At 50.4% G+C, this 21,423-nt stretch overlaps 1 protein-coding gene across 3 annotated transcripts in view; it reads left to right on the top strand.

Annotated features, from left to right (window-relative positions):
• The window catches only part of Nkain1 (sodium/potassium transporting ATPase interacting 1), a 42,858-nt gene extending 24,193 nt beyond the window's left edge, over nucleotides 1-18,665 (top strand). For 2 of the 3 annotated variants that reach the window (XM_075945266.1, XM_075945268.1), the window contains exons 2-7: nucleotides 10,332-10,469; nucleotides 12,408-12,488; nucleotides 15,030-15,227; nucleotides 16,103-16,163; nucleotides 16,656-16,737; nucleotides 16,909-18,665. In XM_075945266.1, the coding sequence (XP_075801381.1) occupies nucleotides 10,332-10,469; nucleotides 12,408-12,488; nucleotides 15,030-15,227; nucleotides 16,103-16,163; nucleotides 16,656-16,737; nucleotides 16,909-16,918 (570 nt within the window). In that variant the 3' untranslated portion in view covers nucleotides 16,919-18,665. The remainder of the gene's footprint in view (nucleotides 1-10,331; nucleotides 10,470-12,407; nucleotides 12,489-15,029; nucleotides 15,228-16,102; nucleotides 16,164-16,655; nucleotides 16,738-16,908) is intronic. The other variant, XM_075945267.1, reaches the window with a different exon arrangement.
• The last annotated feature ends 2,758 nt before the right edge of the window (nucleotides 18,666-21,423 follow it).

Here is a 21,423-nt window from a genome sequence, read left to right on the forward strand (position 1 = left end):
GGAACTCAGGCCTCGAGTAGAATTCTGGGCGCTGTCCTAAGCTTGCCAGGAGAACCGCACACATCTCTTCACCCCGTCTCTAGTCCAGCTTCCTCAAAAGCCCCAACTTTCTCGACTGCCCCAGGAAGAGATGACTCAGTAGTTAAGATGTGTTAGAGTCCCAATCACCTGCACCAGGTGGCTCATAACTGCGTATAATCCCAGGTACTGGAGACCTGACACCCACTTCTGTTGGTATTGCACTCACACATGTGCACACATACATAATTAAAAATAAAATCTTGCTGGGTAGTGGTGGCGCACGCCTTTAATCTCAGCACTCAGGAGGCAGAGGCAGGCGGATCTCTGTGAGTTCGAGGTCTAATTTGTCTACAGAATGAGTTCCAGCACAGCCAGAGCTATTATGTAGAGAATTCTGTTTCAGGAGGAGGAGGAAGAAGAAAAGAAGAAGGGAAAGAAAGAAAGAAAAAAAGAAAGAAAGAAATCTTGAGGGAAAAGATTCTTCTGCCAAGAAAGAAAGAAAGAAAGAAAGAAAGAAAGAAAAGAAAAGAAAGAAAAATCTTGAGGGAAAACATTTCCCTGCCCCTTAGACCACAGATGGAGCCCTGAGCCTGAGGTCCAACCTCGACTTTCCCTTCCAGTCACCTCTCACTGCCTCCATCTGGTCATCTGTACTATCCCTACTTGGCCCAACTTGCCTAGGACTTTATTGTTTGTCTCCCAAAGTGCTGTGCCCCAAGAAACCCTCAGGTAATCGGGAATGGTTAGTCTACCTGCCTCAGGCACAGGGATTGTGTATGTTTGTCATCCGTGACTTATTTCATGCCATACTTTTGCTTCCTATGAAATATTACTCCTCAAAGGAAAAGCCTTACAGAGCCACGACTGAGTCTCAAAATCTCTGTCCTGCCTACTCCTTTCCCCTCATACCATCCACATGTTTCTGCAGCCTGCCTCCACATCATACATAGTCCAGCCCACTTTTTGAGTTGGATAGTCCCAGGGTTTCGGAGTGAAACCAGACGATACTGCAAAGAGTATGGCCTTGTCTCTGTCTGTCACTGGAGAAGGAAACTGAGTCACGGAGGCATTGATTGCCTTCTGCACTGCCTCTCCTTGTGGCTTCTAAGGGCTTACCGGGTGGTGAATGAAGAAACAGGCCCAGTGGAGTGGTGAGGGTACTTTGATTTTGTTGGTTTTCCCCTTATAGTTCTGCCCTGGGCTGTTCTGGGGTTTATGCAAATTAATGTAGATTTATGTTAATTGGATCACTACCAGTCAGCCTGCGCTAATGGAGCTGCCAGCTCGAAGATTTAGTGAGACAGAGCTGTCCAGAAGGGGCCCAAGGAGCCCCCAGCTGAGAAAGGGGTATGGGTCAGTGGTCACTGAGATGAAGGGGTGGGGTTGCCATGGATACAGAGGCCAAAGCCCTGCCTCTTGACAGGACCAGACTGGCCAGATCAGCCTGCTGGGCCTCACTAAAGCTCCCAGCTGGTCTCTGAGGATTAATTACCCGGAAGGTGAGGACCAACTGCTTTCCAGCTCCCCCCTGACCCAGTCCAAGTGGAGGGCTGGGCCACGGCAGGAGGGCCCGAGGACAGACAGATGGCAGTCTGGAGTTTGGATCCAGAGATCTGAAGTGAGGAAGAGGGTGCCTGCTTCTGGAGCAGAAGGGCCCTCCAGCAGGCCTCTTAAGGGGTAGTACAGACAGGCTCAATTGCTAAGCTCTGTGGGGCAGGGAATAGTGAGAGCTTGGGCCACACCGTGGCTGAAACTTGAGTTCTGCAGTGTTTCTTTATGCATGAGCCCTTCCGCAGCTCTGGGCCTCAGTCTTCTCATTTGTACATTGGGATGGGATTAGGGGATGTAACAGGGAAGTGAAGGTCAGTATACAGCGGTATTTAATAAAGTACACTAAGGTAGATCCTTAAGATTGTCACTGTACTGGGGGCTTTGGTTTGTCCCTTAGTATGAGAAGGACATTCCTCACTTGTCCATGTTCCTCATTCCCTTTCTCTGTGCTTAGTACTAGTGTCCTCAGAGGAAAGAAATGACACGAGCCGTGTCCCCAGGTAGGAGCTGAGCTCATTTTTCACCAGGGAGTTTTCAGGACTTGGCCCACAAAAGGCACTGAGTTGGCTCAGCCAGCGAAGATGCTGCTGCTGAGCCTGACAGCCTGAGTTCAACCCCTGGGAGCCTGCGTGGTGGAAAGTGAGAACTGACCTCTGAATGCTGTCCTTTGACCTACACACACACACGTAAATAAATGTGATATTAAAAACAATTATTGGGCCAGGTAGTGGTGGCCCACACCTTTAATCCCAGCACTCAGGAAGCAGAAGCAGTCAGATCTTTGAGTTCAAGGCCAGCCTGATTTACAGAGCGAGTTCCAGGACAGACTCCAAAGCTACACAAAGAAACTGTCTTGAATATATGTGTGTGTGTGTATGTATACATACATATGTATGTATATATATGTATACCATCTATAGGTGAATGAATGAATGCTGTATATTCAGAGCAGTTCATCTAGGAGAGAAGTGGCAGGGTGACTCAGGAGGTCTGCTCTGTCACCTCCCACGCTGTCCAGAAAAGCAGTGGATGCAGGACCATGTTCCAAAGTCAGCCACTCGTGTCTGAGTAACTTCAGAAGTTGGGAAACAGCCGGGCGGTGGTGGCGCACGCCTTTAATCCCAGCACTCGGGAGGCAGAGGCAGTCGGATCTCAGTGAGTTCGAGACCAGCCTGGTCTACAGAGCTAGTTCCAGGACAGGCTCCAAAGCCACAGAGAAACCCTGTCTCGAAAAAACCAAAAAAAACCCAAAAAACAGAAGTTGGGACAAAAACAAAAAACAGAAGTTGGGAAACAGCAGCAGGGACCGGATGCCCTTGGCCTGCAGCCCTTCCTTGAAAGAAAAGAGGGGCTGGGGGCTGGAGAGATGGCTCAGAGGTTAAGAGCACTGACTGTTCTTCCAGGGGTCCTGAGTTCAATTCCCAGCAACCACAACCATCTGTGCCCTCTTCTGGCTTGCAGATAGAACACTGTATACATAATAAATCGATAACTCTTTAAAGAAAAAAGAAGGGTGTGAATCTGGATAAAGTCAGGTTGGAGGAGGCAGAGCAGCGAGGGACAGCGACTCTGGGACAGGCTAGCCCAGGATCTTGGAGAGTCATGGTCAGGGGCAGGAAAAGTCTGGGACAGGCTAGCCCAGGGTCTTGGAGAGTCTTGGTCAGGCTTGGCAGCAACTGTCTTTACCCAGTGAGCTATCTCATCAGCCCAGCTCCTTTGGTTTTTGTTTGTTTTTGTTGGGGGGGATTGTTTTGTTTTAAAAATATATAGCCTAGGCTAGCCTCAAATTCAATGTGTAGCTGAGGCTGGCCTTAAATTCCTGACCCTCCTGCCTCTACCTCCCCAGTACCAGGCTTATAGGTGTATGCTACCACACTCGGCTTTTGAGAACTTGTGTGTGTGTGTGTGTGTGTGTGTGTGTGTGTGTGTGTGTAGGTGCTGGGATTTGAGTCTGTTTCACACACAGTAGCCCTGTCCCTCAGCTGTTCATCTGCCACCTTAAAGGTCTTTCTTTTTTCTTTATTTTTTATTTTATGTGCACTGGTGTTTTTCCCTGGATGTGTGTCTGTGTGAAGGTGTCAGAACTCCTGGAGTTGCAATAACGGACAGGTGTGAGCCACCATGTGGGTGCTGGGAATTCCCCTGAAAGAGCAGCCAGTGCTCTTAACTGCTGAGCCATCTATCTCTCCAGCCTCCAAACTTTAACCCTTTCTTTTTTCCTTTCTTTTTCTTTCTTTCCTTCCTTCTTTCCTTTTTTCTTTTTTTGTCTTTCACAGCGCCAGAATATATTGAATAAAACATTCTCAAATTTCAACCCTGTCAATGGCTGCAGTTTACCGGATAATTTCTCCTACTTTTGTAATCTAGCTGAGGCAAAGGCAGGTTCTTTTAATTCAATTTTTATTTTATTTTTTAAATACAAATAAATTATTATTAATTCTTTTGTTTTTGTTTTTTTAGAGTTTTTTCTATCTTATTTTTTTGGTTTGGTTTTTTTGAGACAAGGTTTCTCTATAGCTTTGGAGCCTATCTTGGAACTAGCTCTTGTAGACCAAGCTGGTCTCGAACTCACAGAGATCCGCCTGCCTCTGCCTCCCGAGTGCTGGGATTAAAGGTGTGCACCACCACTGCCCAGCTAGAGTTTATTTTTATTGTTTTTAATTGATCTATATGTTTTTCTCTTTTCCCCTCCCTTCCCTTCTCCTTCTACCCTCTCCCCATGGTCCCCACACTCCTAATTTACTCAGGAGATCTTGCCTTTTTCTACTTCTCATGTAGATTAGATTTTTGTTTTTTTGTGTTTTTTTGTTTTGTTTTGTTTTTTGGGACGGTGTTTCTCTGTGCAGATTTGGAACCTGACCCGGAACTCACTCCATAGACCAGGCTGGCCTCAAACTCACAGAGATCAGTCTGCCTCTGCCTCACAACCCCCCCTCCCCCATGCTGGGATTAAAAAGCCTGCACCACTGCACCTGGCTGACTTTAACTTTCTTAAACCTATTATCTTAGTTGCGAGACAGTTCACAGCTCCAGGTGTGTGTGTGTGTGTGTGTGTGTGTGTGTTTAGAGCCTCGTCTCCTGTCCCCTGCTCTGCTCCCCTGAGATGACCCCTCATAACCATTGCCTTTTCCTGTCTCTTGATGCTGCCTTTGCTCTCACAGGCATTTGGTGTCTTTTTTCTGGCTTTTGTTTTTTACACTGGATTCATGCTGCTCTGCCACTTGCGTTTTTAACTTAACGGTGATAGTGCTGGCTGGTTTCCAGTGGGGTCTGGGCTTGGGAGGGCGGCTGAGGCTCCCAGAGAAGGCAGGGACACAGTGTGTATATGTCAGTGGTGTCCTAGGCACAGAGGAGAGGGGACCTTACAGTGTCCCCATATCAACCACCAGAGGCCATGGCCTGTCTCTCCTTCTTCTTCCTCTCTCTCTCTCCTTCCTTCTTTTCTCTTCATCCCTTCCCTTCGTCCTTCCTTCTTGCTACTTTCTTTTCTCCCCCCACTTCTGGGTTTTGAGATCCGGATTCACTGTAAACCCAGGCTAGCATCAAATCTGCAGTAGGCGCTCCTGCCTCTGTCTCCCAATCCCAGATGCTGGGACTGCAGGCGTGTGCCACTATAGCATCTTGGACCCCTGCTTTCTAAGACAGAGGCCACATGGTTTGCTCACTGCCTCGCATCCCCCTGTCCTTAGCCCTGGGGCCTGGCGCAGAAGGCGCTTAAGAAATCTCCTCGGTGGATTAAATCCCTCCTCTGCCCTTGTTAAAAGCCCCACCTGGTCTCCACCACGCTCCCTTTAAGCCAGCTAGGATACTCTTTCAGCTGACACACAATAGTGCTGGCCCCAGGTGGAATCCCCCCAGGTGGTCCAGTCTAGGAACTGGGAGCCCCCTCCCCTCAGGCTGTCCCTCCCAGCTGTCGCTGTGCTGACCCCTAATGAGGGCTGCACTAGGGGGATCTCGGGGCTCCTTCCAGCCTGCGGCATCAGCTTCAGCCCAGCCCCTCATTTCACGGATGAGGGGCTGAGTCGAGTGTAATTTTATCAGCTGCCTCAGAAATCCACTGGGAAGGGGGGCTTCGAGGCACGCGAGGGGCTGCTGCCTCGTACTAAGGACCAACTGTGCCTCAGACACCCTGCTAGCTGAGCGCTTTATGTGACAGAACACTTCACCAGTGGGGCAACCGAGGCTTGAAGAGGGAGAACCTGCCCAGGGTTGCTGGATGAGTCACTCACTGACTAAACTGTGTTTCCATCCCAGTCTGCCGGGCCCCAAATGGGAAGATTTGCTCCTCAGAATCAGTCAGAGGCAGAAGGGCTGCCCTTTCCGTTCCTCTGGGACTCTTAGGGCGCCACCCTCCTCTTCCCCCAGACAGCCAGACTTCTGCACCTAAGGCATATGGCCGCACACTGGAGTATTGGCCAGGGAAGTAGTTGACTTGCAAAATTGATGGGCAAGGGCTGAGGTACCAGAGACTTCTGATAAAGTTCCATGGCCCTTTGCCCAGCCCCTTCCCTGTCTCCATCCTAGCCAGCTTCCTGTGGCTGGGGTACAACCATCTGTATTATTCCCCACCCCCACTCCAGTTCCCACCTGGGATTGGGCTCCTGGGGTTGGAGTCTAGACAGACAAGAGCATCCTACTGAGACCAGAGGCAGCTCTGACAAGGGGCTGAAGGTTCCCATAGCAACAGCATCCCCCTCAGCTTGCAGCCACCCGATAAATAAATAATCAGGGTTTGGGGGTGGGGAGCTAAGGGCCTGGGGAAGGGCAGCCAGGCAGACTAGGTCTTGGAGGGAAGTGAGTGTGTGTGTCAGGCTTGAGGTACCTGGGAGGGGAGGGTAGGAGCGTCCAGGTGGGAGGAAACACGTATGGTGAAAGTGATCGGATGGAAAACTTGTCCCGTTTGTGACCCCTAGACTTGGGGGTGTTAGAGAGCAGGAAGAACGCTTGAGTTAGAACTGAGGTTTCCAGCTCTTGCATTTGGACACATCAGGAGAGTGGACACTGGCAGTGGACAGGGCCAGAAGGTTAGGTTTATGGTGAATGCCAGACATGATGGAGTGGGTTTGTAAACCCAGCACTCTGGAGGCTGAGGCAGGAGGATCTTGAATTGCAGAACAGCCTGGGCTCCGAGATCCTGTATGAGAAAAGAAAAATTGTATTCAGAGACCAACCAGTGGGTGATGTGGCCAGCATTGAAGGTGCTGAAATAGCCTTAGGGTAGCGTGGTGATCCAAAGACTGTCAACCCCTGTTGGGACTTTGGGAGCATGGGAGAAGAAAAGAGAAGCAGACTTCCCAAGGATGCTTCTGGGAGGGTGCAGTGCACAGGATAGGGCCAAGGTCAGGGGATGGCAGTGTGGCAGTGGCACAGCCCAGGGAGGCTGCACATAACCCCGTAGGCTCAACAGTCAAGATGACAGCCAGGTGATGGTGGTGCATGCCTTTAGTCCCAGTGCTGGGAGTTCGAGGCCAACCTGATCTACATAGAGCAGTGGTTTTCAACCTTCCTAATGCTGCAACAGACCCTTTAATACAGTTCCTCATGTTGTTGTGACCCCAAACCGTAAAATTATTTTGTTGCTACTTCATAACCACAATTTTGCTACTGTTATTAATCATGATGTATGACAAAGTAACAGACCCCCAGAGACCACTTACGGCTTCTGGTTCTAGCAGCCTTCCCTGCCCTTCCACCATTGGCTGCACAGAACAACTTGGTGGCACACACCTGCAATCCCAGCATTCCAGGAAAGAAAGTGAGACAGGATGTCACCAATAACCTTGGCTACCTGGTGAGTGTGAGCCCAGAGTGGGCTACATGAAGCCCCGTGGCCAAAAAAACTAATTAATTAAATAAAATAAAGGGCTGGGAAGATGACTCGGTGGTTAAAGCCCTTGCCACCAAGCGTGACAACCTGAGTTTGATCCCCGGAGCCCCAGACGTCCAAAAGTGCCGCATGCTCACTGTAGCACATTCGCTGCACACATATCATAATGATAATAATAACAATAAAGTTGCATTTTATGAAAGATGGTGGTGACGCACACCTGGGAGCCTCGCAGCAGGAAGAGAGGTCAGGAAGTTTCTGGGAGTGCAAGACCAGAAACTGAGCTACTCACTGTGCACCCAGGCTGGACTTGAGCTCTGATTCTTCTGCTCCCACCTCCCAAGTGCTGGGATCATGGTTGTACACCACCAACTCTCAGCAAGTTCTTTAGTATCCAAGATGGGGTTTGTTTGCTTGCTTGTTTTTCTGAGACAAGGTTTCTCTGTGTAGCCCTGGCTGTCCTGGAACTTGCTCTGTAAACCAAGCTGGCCTCCAACTCAGGGATCCACCTGCCTCTGTCTCCTGAGTGCTGGGATTAAAGGCATGTGCCACAATGCCAGACAGTATCCAAGATGTTTATTGGGAATGTTTCCCACTCACTTGAGTCAAGGTGCACTTAGCTGGCAAATTAGAATAAAGCATTTTTTTAATTTTTTATTTATTAATGCATATATTCTGTCTCCATGTATGCCTGCACGCCAGAAGAAGCTACCAGATCTCATTATAGATGGTTGTGAGCCACCATGTGGTTGCTGGGAATGGAACTCAGGACCTCTGAAAGAGCAGCCAGTGCTCTTAACCTCTGAGCCATCTCTACAGCCCCTTGAATAAGACATTTTATTGTATACATCCTCTCTCCATTTATGAATTTATCGTGTGTGTGTATGTACAGGCCCACTTATGCCAAAATGTACATGTGAGATCAGAAAACAGTTTGCAGGAATTGGTTTTCTCCTACCACATGGGCTTTGAAGATTGAACTTGGATTGTCGGATGTGGTAGCAAGTGCCTTCTTTACCCACTGAGCCGTCCCCCCACCCAACTCCCATACCAGTTTGAATTTTTAAAAGTGTCTTTTGTGTGTGTGTTTTGAGACAAGGTGCTACTGTGTAACCCAGACTGGCTCTGACTTGGGGTCCCTTTGTCTCTGCCTCCTGAGTCCTGGAATTATGAGGTATACTGCTATACTCCCACACTAGACAAAGGCTGTCTTGACATCTGTCTCTCTGAGGCCTGGAGTTTGTGACTGGCCTTGTGCTGTATGATTTCCCAACCCACTTTACACTATTTCCAAAGGGTGGGGACCTCAGAGCCTGCACAGGTGATGTATACTAACTGTTCTGAGATGTGGAGGAGCTAGTGGATGGGACACACTGCGTGTCAGGTGGATGGTGACCTGGTCGGAGCTCAGTGCTGGAGTGGATAGGTGATGGCTGTGAGGGGCAGGAATGCAGCATCCAGGGTTAGGGATGGAGCCACCTGGGGTCCTGCCACCCGTGGAAGGTGAGAGTTGGGCTGTATTTCCACAACCCAGGAGGCCTTGGGAAAAGGAAAGGAGGTGGAGGCTCCAGTTCTAAATTCAGTTGCTGAAAGCATAGAAGTCAGGGGTCAGTAAGGCGGCATAAAGTCACCTGATGCTAGATCTGATAACGTGAACTTTATTCCTGGGACCTACATGGTAGAAGAAGAGAAATGGCTCTTGCAGGTTGTCCTCTGGTCAGCGCACACGCACGCGCGTGCACACGCATGCATGCACAAATAAAATTAAAAAAAAAGAGAGAGACAGTGGAGTGAGGAAAAGGATGTGCCTAGTGAGTCCTTCCCCAAGGTCAGCCAGCCACCCAGTTGGGGCTGGATTGTGGAGTCCATTAATCCTTATGTATAGGTGAGGAGCCTGAGGCCCAGCAGGGCAGGTGACCTGGCCAAAGTCCTCCAGCAGACAGAGGCACACTCCCCTCTCCCCACCTGTGCCCCTTGACTCCAGAGCCAGGGCCCTCTGGGAAGCATGGTACCTTGGTATTTAGATGAGACAGGTGGCAGAGAAAGGTCTGCTCTGCCACCTGCCTGCTGTGTGACCTTGGGCAAGTCATTTGTTCCATCTGAACTACACGCTCTCTTCTCACGATGACGTAAGAGCCCAGATCCGTCTTCCTGCCAAGGCGTGTGCAGGGAGAGATGAACTTGGGATGCCTCTGACCATCTGCAGCACCCTGTGAGGGCTGTCACCAGCAAGAGGCAGATGGGAAGGTGCCCAGGCCCAAGCTTGGCGTGACCAGGCTCCCCTCATATCCTGCCCAAGCCTGCAGCTTCTTTGGTCTCTTCCCAGGCTGTGCCATCTGTGTGGTGGCATCAGCCTGTACCATCCTGCTGCCCTGGCAGGAAGAGACCCTGGGATCTCTCACTTGACCCAATCCCCCCTCCCGCACTCATTCCTAAGCAAGCCCTCTGCTTCGCTCTGGGGATGTTCTTGTTCGGTTTTAGTGCTGAGAAGCCAACCTAAGGTTTGGACATGCTGGACAAGTGCTTTCCTGCTGAGCTATATCCTCAATCCCCCAATCTAGAAAAATTAATTACATTCATTTATTTGGAGGAAGCCTTATGCATATCAGAGGACCCATTGTGGGATTCAGTTCTCTCACCATTTGGGTCCTGGGGATCAACTTCAGGTAGTCAGGCTCAGTGGCCAGCACCTGCATCCTCTCAGCCATCCTGCCCCGCCCCCACCCCCACCCCATGTCTATTTGTTTTGAGAGATGGTCTTACTGGACTTGCCAGCAGGAAGGAGACCTGGCTCAGATTTCCACTCCTACCCCAAAGTCACGGTCAGCTGTAGAGGCCGGACTTCCTCTTGCATTACTCCGGGCTGAGGGACTGGGTGTCTTGAGTCTCTGTCCTTTTGCATGGCAGTTGTCTCAGCCTGTCTCTTCCACAGGTGGCTGCGCTCCAGCGACAGATCTTTGATTTCCTGGGCTACCAGTGGGCTCCCATCCTGGCCAACTTCCTACACATCATGGCTGTCATCCTGGGCATCTTTGGCACCGTGCAGTATCGATCCCGGTATCTCATTCTGGTACGTCCCTTTCCTTGCCCCTGTCTCCTACCCATGAGCCCAAAGGGACACAAATACCCAAACCTCAACGTCATGCACTCACAACATACCAGGGTGGTATTTTTCACTAGAGAATCTTCACAGGGGATAAACGTAAGATATTTCATAAGCAAGATATGTCAACACGGGGCTGGAGAGATGACTTAGAGTTTAAGAACACCGACTGCTCCTCCAGAGGTCCTGAGTTCAATTCCCAGCCACAACCATCTGTAATGAGGTCTTCTGGTCTGCAGGGATGCATGCAGGAGCAACACCGCATACATGCTTGATAGATAGATAGATAGATAGATAGATAGATAGATAGATAGATAGATAGATAGATAGATAATCTTATAGGTAATCTTAAAAGAAAACTACGTTGCCTGTCCAGGGTAGGCCAGGCAGAATGCTCAGTTCTACATCTGTGTCTCCCATCGTTACCGTAGCTCCACCACCTCTCCACACAGCTGAGAAAGAGGCTCAGAATGGTGAAGAGTCTTCCTCAGGTCACACAGCTAAGAAAGGCAGAGCCAGGTCTGGAATGAGGGCTCCTGCACTGTCACCGGCCACAAGCTATAGGACAGAGGAGTGGACCTCATCCAGCTATGTTTCCCAGGGTAGCAAGGAAGCATCAGGAAGTTACGGCTTCTGTCTCTACTGACTGATGTTCACTGAGGGTGTGGTCTGGCAGGCAGGATGATGCATATCTGTAATCCTAGAATTTGGGAGACAGAGACAGTGTCATCGAGAGTTCAAGATAGCCTGGGCTACACAGTGAGACCCTATCTCAACAATCAAACAAATGTGGTTTGTCTGAAGGTAACTGTGGCCTTTTGAGATCAGTGGTTCCTGTGCTCCAGCCCCAGGGGTATGACAGCATTCCCCGAGCCCTCCCCTGCTAATGGTCTGCTAGACTTTTAGCCTCAGACACCCTCAGCCATGCACCCTGCTCCGCCTCAGTGCTTCTTCAGGCAGCCATATCAAGGAACAGCTTTTTTACTAGATTAACCTACATCCATACTTGATACCTACCAGGACATGCGGTGTCATGATACCAGTGGCCCATTCTGCTCATTCTAGGTCACCCCTTGGTTCCTAAGGCCAGCTCCACCATGCTGTCTCTGGTGGCAGCTTCCCTCACCCACTGAGCCATCCCACCAGCCCTTGCAGTTTGTGTTTTTAAGATTTTATTTATTTATTTTTAATTAGGAAGGGGTACACTTGAGTGTGGGTACCTGAGGAGATCAGAAGAGGACATTGGATCCCTTGGACCTCAAGTTGCAGGTGGTTGTGAGCCTGCCCTTGTGTGGATGCTGGGAACAAAAATCTCATCTAAACTGCTGAGCCATCTCTCCAGCCCCAGTTTGGTTTTTGTTTTTGTTTTGTATTGATTGATTGATTGATTGATTTTGAAACAGTTTTCTGGGTAGCAGTGGCTGTCCTGGAACCACTCTGTACACCAGGCTGGCATTGAACTCGAAGATCCACCTGCCTCTGCACAATAGAAGAGGGCACCAGATCTCATTACAGATGGTTGTGAGCCACCATATGGTTGCTGGGAATTGAACTCAGGGCCTCTGGAAGAGCAGTCAGTGCTCTTAACCTCTGAGCCATCTCTCCAGTCCCTCCCAATTTGTGTTTTTAATAAACTACTCAATGTAATTGAAGTACAGATAGAGGAGGTCGCTCCACAAGAGTCAGGGCTAAGGGCCAGCCCTTCCTCCCAGCTGTGTGATCCAGAGAAGCTGAGCCTTCCTCTGGGCCTTCATAGAGCGGAGACGACATGCTTGCCTGCCCTGCAGGGCTGTGAGAGATGGATGTGGACTTGTAACCTCTGCTATAAAGATCCCCCTGCCCTTGCAGTCTGTCTCGATTGAGCCGCCTCGGCCCCCACCCTGATCTCCCCTCTGCTTTCCTCAGTACGCAGCCTGGCTGGTGCTCTGGGTTGGCTGGAATGCCTTCATCATCTGCTTCTACCTGGAGGTTGGACAGCTGTCCCAGGTAAGCCTCCGGCCTGGTGGTGTGCAGGGCACAGCCTGACCTTTGCCGTCCCTACGGGGGGACTGGGGCAGTGTGTCTCCCACACACCTTTACACTCAAGTAATCCGTGCCACCGCTTAACCTCCATTTCTGTCCCTGACCTCTTCTGCATGTCTCCAGAACAATGATGGGACTGATGAGGCCAAGGAGCATTTGCTGTGAAGATGAGCTGAGGACTCTGTTGATCACAAGCTTAGTAAAAAACCCACGGTGTGAACACATCACACATGCACTCTTCATCGCTTAGGCACAAAGACGTGGTAGGCCCAGGGCTGGCCAGTCTTCTTCAGAAAGGAAAGTGGCATTTGTTCAGGGGAAATTGAACAAACTATGCCATACGGAGAAGAGCTGAAGACAGTAGAGGTGTGGAGCTGCAAGAAGAGCAAGCCTGAGAGACACAACTCCTGTTTTTAGTTATGAAGGAGGCCACATATGTGAATAAGAACTTTGGCTTCATGGTTTGACCCTGCTCCGTTTAAGTCCCTGCTGAACACTGCCCAGCAGTTTGGCAACTGGGCAAATGGCCTCTTCTAAGCTTCAGTTAGCTCTTTCTTTAGATTCATTTATTATTTATTGTATGTGTACGGCTGTGTGGTAGTTACTTTTCTATTGCTGTGATAAAACGCCATGACCAATGCGACTTATAAAAGAAAGAGTTTAGTTTGGGTTTCAGAGTCAGAGTCCAGGATGGCGGAGCAAGGGCTTGCAGCAGAAACACCTGAGAACTCACATCTTGATCCACAATCCCTGGGTGGAGGGGGAGATCAGGGTGCTGGTAGAGCCTCAGAGCCCCACCCCCAGTGACACGCCACCAACAAGGCCACACCTTCTAATGCTTTCCAAACTGTTCCACCAACTGGGGACCAAATATTCAAACATATGACCTTATAGGAGCTATTCTCATTCAAACCACCATGGGGTGCTTTGTCTGGCTGTATGTCTTTCTGGACATCATGTGTGCAGTGCTGGCAGAAACCAGAAGAGGGCAGATGAACCCTGGAACAGGAGTTACAGATGGGAGCTGCCATGTGGTGCTAGAAATAGAACCCCTGTTCTTAACTGCTGAAACATCTCTCCAGCCCACCCCTCTTTTTTTATTTGTTTGTTTGTTTTGTTTTTTGAGACAGGGTCTCTTGTAGCTTTAGCAGGCATCAAACACTCCATAGCTAAGGATGACTTTGAACTCATGACCCTCCATGTTTCCCCCCAAGTGCTGGGATTACAGTCATACCCCACTGCATGTGGTGCTGGGGAGGGACCCCAAGGCTTCTTGTATGCTAAATAAGCACTCTTCCACCTGAGCCGCATCCCCGTCCCACGTCCTTCTCTAAATCAGAGATGGTTCATTGGCCAAGTGCCTGAGTTCACATCCCCTGCAACCACAATAAAAGCCCTCCAGTGGTGTGTATCTGTAACCCGAGTACTGGGATAGGCAGAGAAAGAGGTGTCCCAAGGGATTCCAGGACAGCCAGTCTAACCAAACTGTGAACTCCAGGGTCATTGAGAGACCCTAACTCAAAAAATGAGGCAGGGTCAGAGAGGTGGTTCAATGGGTAAAACGCTTGTTTTGCAAGCCTGGTGACCCGGGTTCAATCCTGGACCCTGCAGTGGAAGGCGAAATGAGAACCAGCTCCCAAAAATTGTACTCAGACCTCTGGACATGTCCTGTGGCACTTGGGTACACACAGGTGTGCACATAGGCGCGCACACACACGCACGTGCACACACACCAGCAATAATAAATGTAAAAGAAAAAGGTGGGAGGGCAATTGAGGAAGCCAGCCAACTTTGACCTCTGGCCTCAGTATGTGCACATGTGTGTTCACACACGCACGCGCGCACACACACATACACTAAAGTACAAGATGGGCGTGGAGGTACACATCTTTAATCCTAGCACTCTGGAGGCAGAGTAGGCAGTTTTCTATGTTCAAGGCCAGCCTGGTCTACAGAGCAAGTTCTAGGGCAGCCAGGACTACACAGAGAAACCTGTCTTGAAAAAAAAAAACAAACAAAAAAAGTAGAGCCCCATGTGGTTACACAGGAGACGAAGCTCGATCCTGGGCCTGTGTGTTTGGCTTCTGGCCAGCATGGTGGCGGTTGGTCTGACTGAAGGAATAAAGGACTAACGGCATTGATGGGCACAAGGCTGTACACCATGCCCTTCTCCATGTAACAAATGGGAGATTATGGAACAAGAAGAGAGATTTGTCCAGAGTCACACAAAGGGGACCAATGGAAGCTTGTGTTAAGGATTTCACCAATGCCTGGGGAGTTAGACCCTGTGCCTGTTAGTGTCCCTTCTAATTCTGAAATTCCGAGGCTCAACACTCACCCTTTTCCACTTCACTGATAGCAGGGTAGTGTCTACATGATCATCTACTGCCACCTGCTGGCAGTGTGTGGACTTGCAGGCTGTGAGAGTGGGTGGTAGCGAGAGCCTGGGGAGTATCCTTCTGTCCCTCCCCACCGCTCAGTATCCCAGGCCCCTCTGCCCCCCAGGACCGGGACTTTATCATGACCTTCAACACATCCCTGCATCGCTCGTGGTGGATGGAGAATGGGCCCGGCTGCCTGGTGACTCCTGTTCTGAACTCGCGCCTGGCACTGGAGGACCACCATGTCATCTCCGTCACGGGCTGCCTGCTTGACTATCCTTACATTGAAGCCCTCAGCAGTGCCCTGCAGATCTTCCTAGCTGTAAGTCCTGTTCATCACCCACCCCATCTTCCCAGAAGTGCGGAGTCTAACCCATCCTGTTCTTTAGTCCCAGTTAAGAGAGGACAAGCCAGGTGTGGTGGCATATACCTTCAATTCCAACACTCAGGACAAGCAGAGGCAGGGGGATCAGGATCACAAGTTGGAGATCAGCCTAAATTACATAGTGAGTTTCAGACTCTCCTATCCCCCACGAGAGAGAGAGAGAGAGAGAGAGAGAGAGAGAGAGAGAGAGAGAGGAACCTATGTACTCCAGCCTCCCTTGGCTCCACCTCCCTCCCTCTCCCACCCTTCCCCCAGCTTCTAAGAAGGGCACAGACAAGTTTCATGAATGGGACAAGACTTCAGGCCAGCTCCTGCTGGACTTCACTATCTAACACGCCATGGGACCTTGGATAAACCTAAGCTTTCTTCCTGTTTGCATGGAAAAAGCAGTGCCAACCTTACAGAGTTGGGAGACTAAGAAAGGGGCTCCAAATAGGGGTCACAGCCAGGCATGGTGGTGTACACCTGTGACCCCAGCACTTGGAAGGTAAAGGCAGGAGGATCCAGAGCTCAAGGCCAGCCTGGGCTACTTGAGACCATTAACCGGAGGGCTAGCCCAGTCCTAAGCACTTTACACAGGCAGGGTCACAAAATCCTTTCACTTAACAGTTCGAGTGAGGCATAGCCCCGGGCTGACCTGGGAAGCCTGAGACACAAGCTGCTTGTCGGAAGTCACTCACACACAGTCTTTGAAGCGTTGGCATTTAACTTAAGTGTTTGCTTTGGCCAGGGTGCTGAGTCAGGTGGGTAGAGGGGGCAGGGACAACTTGTCTCGCTCTTCCTGACTGTCATATCCCCCCACCCCCCGCCAGCTGTTCGGCTTCGTGTTTGCCTGTTATGTGAGCAAAGTGTTCCTGGAAGAGGAGGACAGCTGTAAGTGCGGCTCCCCCGGGGAAGTAGGGTGACTTTTCAGCACCGTGGACAGGGCTTCCTCCCTCCCCCCCCCCCCCCAGGGAGCCCCGGGGTCAGCTTGGGTTCCCCGTTTCTAAGGAAAGAAGAGAGGGCAGAGGTGCATGAGGTCTTCGTACCCATTCTGATTAGGACTCATGACCAGGTGCTCAGTCCAAGGCCCCAGAATCGCCCGTTCCCATTGCTGGCTCTAACCCAATTGAAGGTCTTAGAGCCTTAGGGCCTTCCTTTAACCTGGCCACCTCTCTCCTACTGCTGCCACTTGAGAACGGGGCACACTTGTTCCTCCCCTCTCCCACGCACGGCCCCGCCCCGCTCTACGTCCTCGTCCTGATTACGGGCATGGCCGTTCCCAGCACCACTCACTCCTCAGGCCGTGCTACCCAGTAAATGGAGTCCAGTCCTGGGTTTTTCACCTTCAGAGCTCTCTCGTAACTCACCCCTTTCCTTCCGCAGTTGACTTCATCGGTGGCTTTGACTCCTATGGGTACCAGGCGCCGCAGAAGACGTCGCATTTACAGCTGCAACCTCTGTACACGTGGGTCCCTGTGCATGGAGGCGGGGAGGTGGTGACTGGGTGTGGCTGGAGGCGGAGTCTGTAGTGTTGGTGGAGGGAAGGACGCAGAGGAGGCATGGGCACCCGGGTCTCTCTGCTCATCTACTCGCAGACCTGCAGATGCACCCCCTAAAACGTCTTTGTTTCCTACAGGTCGGGGTAGCTTCTGCCCGGGACCTACCCGCATACCTGGGCAACTGGAGTTAGAAGCCGCGCTGTAAGGAGCTTGGATCACGATGGGCAGGCGCTCTCCTTGGCTGCCCACAGGCTGACTGCACCTTGCGCAGCCTCTTCTGGATCTACCGCCCCTGGAGCAAATGCGGACTGAGACTCAAACTTGGACTTGACCTGGCTCTGGCTCTGGCCATGGCCCTTAGCAGCCGAACTTCAGGGTTGGGACAGGATGGGACTGGGGGGAGGGGGAATCGCTGGGTTTGTATTTTTTTTAATCTCCCTCTTTCTTCAGATTCGCTCCTTACCTAGTATTTTGCCCTCAGTTCAAACAGCAAGACAGTCGGACTCATCCCCCATCTCATCCCTCGTGTACCTGCCCTGGGGAACAACACTATGAACTAGGAGCAGGAGTCCTGGGTTCCAGCTGCAGGGGCATCTCTGATATCCTGCATGACATCTGGCAGAGCCTTTACTCTCTCTGGGCCTCAGTTTCCCCACCTCAGATAATTAAAATAATCCCTGAGCAGATGACACTTCCGGCGTGCTCATTTCTCAATTCCCTGGGCTACAGTGCAGATGGGAAAACTGAGGCCCAGAGACGTGAAGTGACTCGTTTGAAGCCACACAGTAAGGCTTTAGTGGAGGCAGGCTTTGAATCCCGCAGGCTCTAGTTTTAAACTCTGCAACCCAGGATCCGGCCTCCGGACTTGGTTTACACGCCCCCTTGCGACGTGGGCATTCCCACACACTCACATACCATCACCACCACTCACCAGCTCCACTCTTAAAGCAATATACCAGTTTCTTCTCTTGTTGGGAACCAGACAGACAGAGCCTAAAGCCTTGAGCTCTGCCTGACCCACAGGAAACCTTTGTAGTCTCAGCCTGCCTTTCTTTGGCAAACCTTTGAACCTCATCCTCCAGGAAAGCAGGGCCACCCCTCATCCTACCCTCCACCAGGTCCTTAAGCCTGGGTCTCCTATCCCATGATCCTTTGCTGCTACCCCGCCCCCTTCCCCTAGCAATCCTACTAAACCCTCATTCCTATACCTACTTCACCATTGTGGTCTCAGGAGGGAAGAAGATGGTGTCCAGGAGCACTGAAAGGGCAGAGTGGGGGTGTGAGTGGAGTGTCAGCACCCCACCCTTCCTGGGGACAAGCAGAGAGGAAGCCTGTCCTCATCACCTCCCTCCACAGATGCCCTGAGGACCCTGTGTTCTGAGTTCTGCTTGGTGATGTGTCCAGAGAGTAGCCGTCAATGCCCCATCTCTGGAACTGGAGCCTCCCTGACTGTGAAGCCTATCAGAGAGCTTGGGCAGTGGAGACAGTTCACACCACACCGTGGTGACCACGTCCTTCCCCATTCTCCATTCCAGGCTTGCCTGAGCTAGGATGGCAAACCTACTCCACTGTCCCATCCAAAATGCCACACGGAACAGCCAGGCCCAGGAGCCCCTCTGGTCCTCACAGGTCCCTGGCTGGTGAGTCACATCAGAGGGTGACAGACTTCCTTTAGGCCAGGCTGCCTCTTGCCACCTGCAGCCCTCACTTCTCCCATCCCTTCCCCAGGCCTCTTTCTACTCAAGGGTTTAGCCACTGATGATTTGAAGACTTTCGGTTTTATAAGCCGGGTTTTGCAGGGGGACTGGGTTTGCTTCTCAGTGAGACCTTATGGACTGGGACCTCCCTGGTATCCATGCAGGTGGTTTGATTAAAAAAGGTGTTTTCTTCACTGTGTGCCTGTCCTGCCCTATAGTCAGAAAGACCTCCAAAAGGGAAAGTCCCTGCCAAAAAAAAAAAAAAAATGGGCAAAGCTGGGTGGTCATTTCACTTTTAACATATATACATACATTTAGTTTTCTGTTTGAGACAGGGTCTCTGTGTAGCCCTGGCTCATCCAGAACTCACTATGTAGACCAGGGTGGCCTTGAACTCATAGACGTCTGTTTGCCTCTGCCTATGAAATACTGGGATTAAAGGAGTGTGCCACACTACACTTGCCCTTTTTGAAATATTTATAATAATTTGTGTTGGGGGGGGGCTGTGTGCCACAGTGTTCATGTGGAGTTTGAAGGACAGCTTCGTGGAGTTTGTTCTCTCATTCTACCTTTTTTTCCCTTTCACTCTGTTTGATCGTGTGTGTGTGTGCGTGTGTGTGTGTGTGTGTGTGGTGTGGGAGTGAACTGACGCGCACAAGCCACAGAGCACACATGGAAGTCAGAGCACCACTCGCTAGAACCAGTTCTCTTCTACCATGGGAGTCTCAGGTATTGAACTCAGGCTTTAAGACTTACTTAGCAAGTGCCTTTTCCGGTGGAGCTAACTCCCCTTTGTGGGTTTGTCTTGAAACTGGGTTTCACTATGTAGCTCTGTCCTAGAATTCATACTCTTCCTCCTTCAGGCTCCTCGGTGCTGGACTGAGTGTGCACCACCTTGCTTAGCCTTTATTAGATATTCCTGAGGCCCTGGCTTCTGCCTCATACTGGCTTTGTGACTTTGGGCAAGTCACTGTCTCTGCCTTCCTCAAAACAGCACAGAGGCCAGGTAGTGGAGGTGCACGCCTCTAATCCTAGCACTTGAGAGGCTGAGGCAGTGGTTTTTGTGAATTTGAGGCCAGCCTGATCTACAGAGCGAGTTCCAAAACAACCAGGGCTGTTCAGAGAAATCCTGTCCCCCAAAAAGAGGCAGGGGGAGGGGAAAAGAAATGCAAAATGCTTTCTATTTTGTTTTCTTGGTAAGTGCCCATTCTGATGTTATTTCTGGGTCTCTTTTGCATCTTGGCTCATTTCTCTTCTTGACAGCTGATTCCCTTGCTTTGAATGAGCTATGTTTTGGTCACTGTTCTATTGCTGTGAAGAGACGCCATGACCACGGCAAGTTATAAAAGAAAGCATTTTAACTGGGGGCTTGCTTCCAGCTTCAGAGGGTGAGTTCCTGGCCATTATGGTAGGGAGCGTGTGGCGGCACACAGGCAGGCCTGGCGCTGCAGCAGTAGCTGAGAACTTAACATCTGCTCTGTAAGTTGCAGGCTGAGAGAAAGCGAGACTGGGCTTTTTGAAAACTCAATGCCCACCTCCAGGAACACACCTCCTAATCTTTCCTAATCAGTCCACCAACTGGGAATCTAACATTCAAATACACGAGCCTGTGGGGCCAGTTCTCATTCAGACTACCTCAAGATGGCAGTCGGTGCTTTCCACATGGATTCCTGTCTCCTACCCTTGACAGTCTGGATCCTTCTGGTAACATAGCCCAAGAATCAGTATTTCCAGTTGACCCTGGATCTTGGGACACATCCCTGGTCATACATGTGAAGCTGCTGCTTGCTCTTTTACAGTGACTCTTCCTGAGCCCAGGTCTTACACGAGGACACCAAGTCCCCTGTACTACGTCTGGGGACCATGCTTGGCCATGGCATTCAGAGAGGAAACTGAGAGCCCAGGGCAAGAGTCAAAGTATAGGAGGTGAACATGATGTCTGGGGTAAGATAATGGGATGACTGGAGGGGGTACCACTGGGGATGAACTAGCTTCCTATTAAGATGACCCATTGCTGCAACTTTAATAAAACTTCAGTGCCTTTTTCTTTCTTTTTTGAAACAGAGTCTCTCTATGTAGCCCTGGCCAGCCTGAAACTGACTTCCTTCCTTCCTTCCTTCCTTCCTTCCTTCCTTCCTTCCTTCCTTCCTTCCTTCCTTCCCTTTTTCCCTCTCCCTCTCCTTCCTTAGATAGGGCTTGTTATACTATTCAGGTTGTCTTGAATTCCTGGGATTAAGCATTCTCCCACCTCCCCCTGGACCATAGACATGTGTCATCACAGCCCCAAATTCTTGAGCCTCCTCCTCGCAATCACTGAGTTAGTTATCCGGCCTTTGAAAATACTAAAAGTCTGGGCTGGGGAGATGGCTCAGCAGCTGAGAGCACTTGCTGCTCTTGAAGAGGACCTGAGTTAGGTTCCCATCATCCACATGGCTGCTCACAACCATCTGTAACTCTAGTTTCAGGGAATCCGATGCCCTCTTCTTCCCTCCTTGGGTACCAGGCACATGTATGTTGCAGGCATGCATGCAGGAGAGACTCATACATAAAAGTAAATATGCCTTTTAAAAAAATACTGTAAGTCATTGGAGATCCCACTCTAGTCTTCATGGTCTCCTGAATACCCACTAAGAGATGTGGTTTAGGAGTTGTGGATAGAGCTCAGTTGGTAGAGTGCTTGCCTAGCACGTATGAAGCCTGGTACCACATAAACCGCATTCAGTTATACACGCTTGTAATCCCAGAATTTGGGAGAGAAACAGGAATTCAAGATCATCCTCAGCATGTATAGAGTTAGAAGCTAGTCTGAGATGCATAAGACCCCATTTCAACAAGCAAAAGAAAGTGACATCATTGTCAGAATAATGCTGAGTATCTCCACTTGCCAGTCAGGAAACCAGGGTTTTATTCCTGATGCATCCTTTGGGGCTAAAGAAATGGCCTGGTGGTTAAGAG

This window comes from Microtus pennsylvanicus, chromosome 13 (genome assembly GCF_037038515.1).
Source record: "Microtus pennsylvanicus isolate mMicPen1 chromosome 13, mMicPen1.hap1, whole genome shotgun sequence".
NCBI classification, from domain to species: Eukaryota; Metazoa; Chordata; class Mammalia; order Rodentia; family Cricetidae; genus Microtus; species Microtus pennsylvanicus.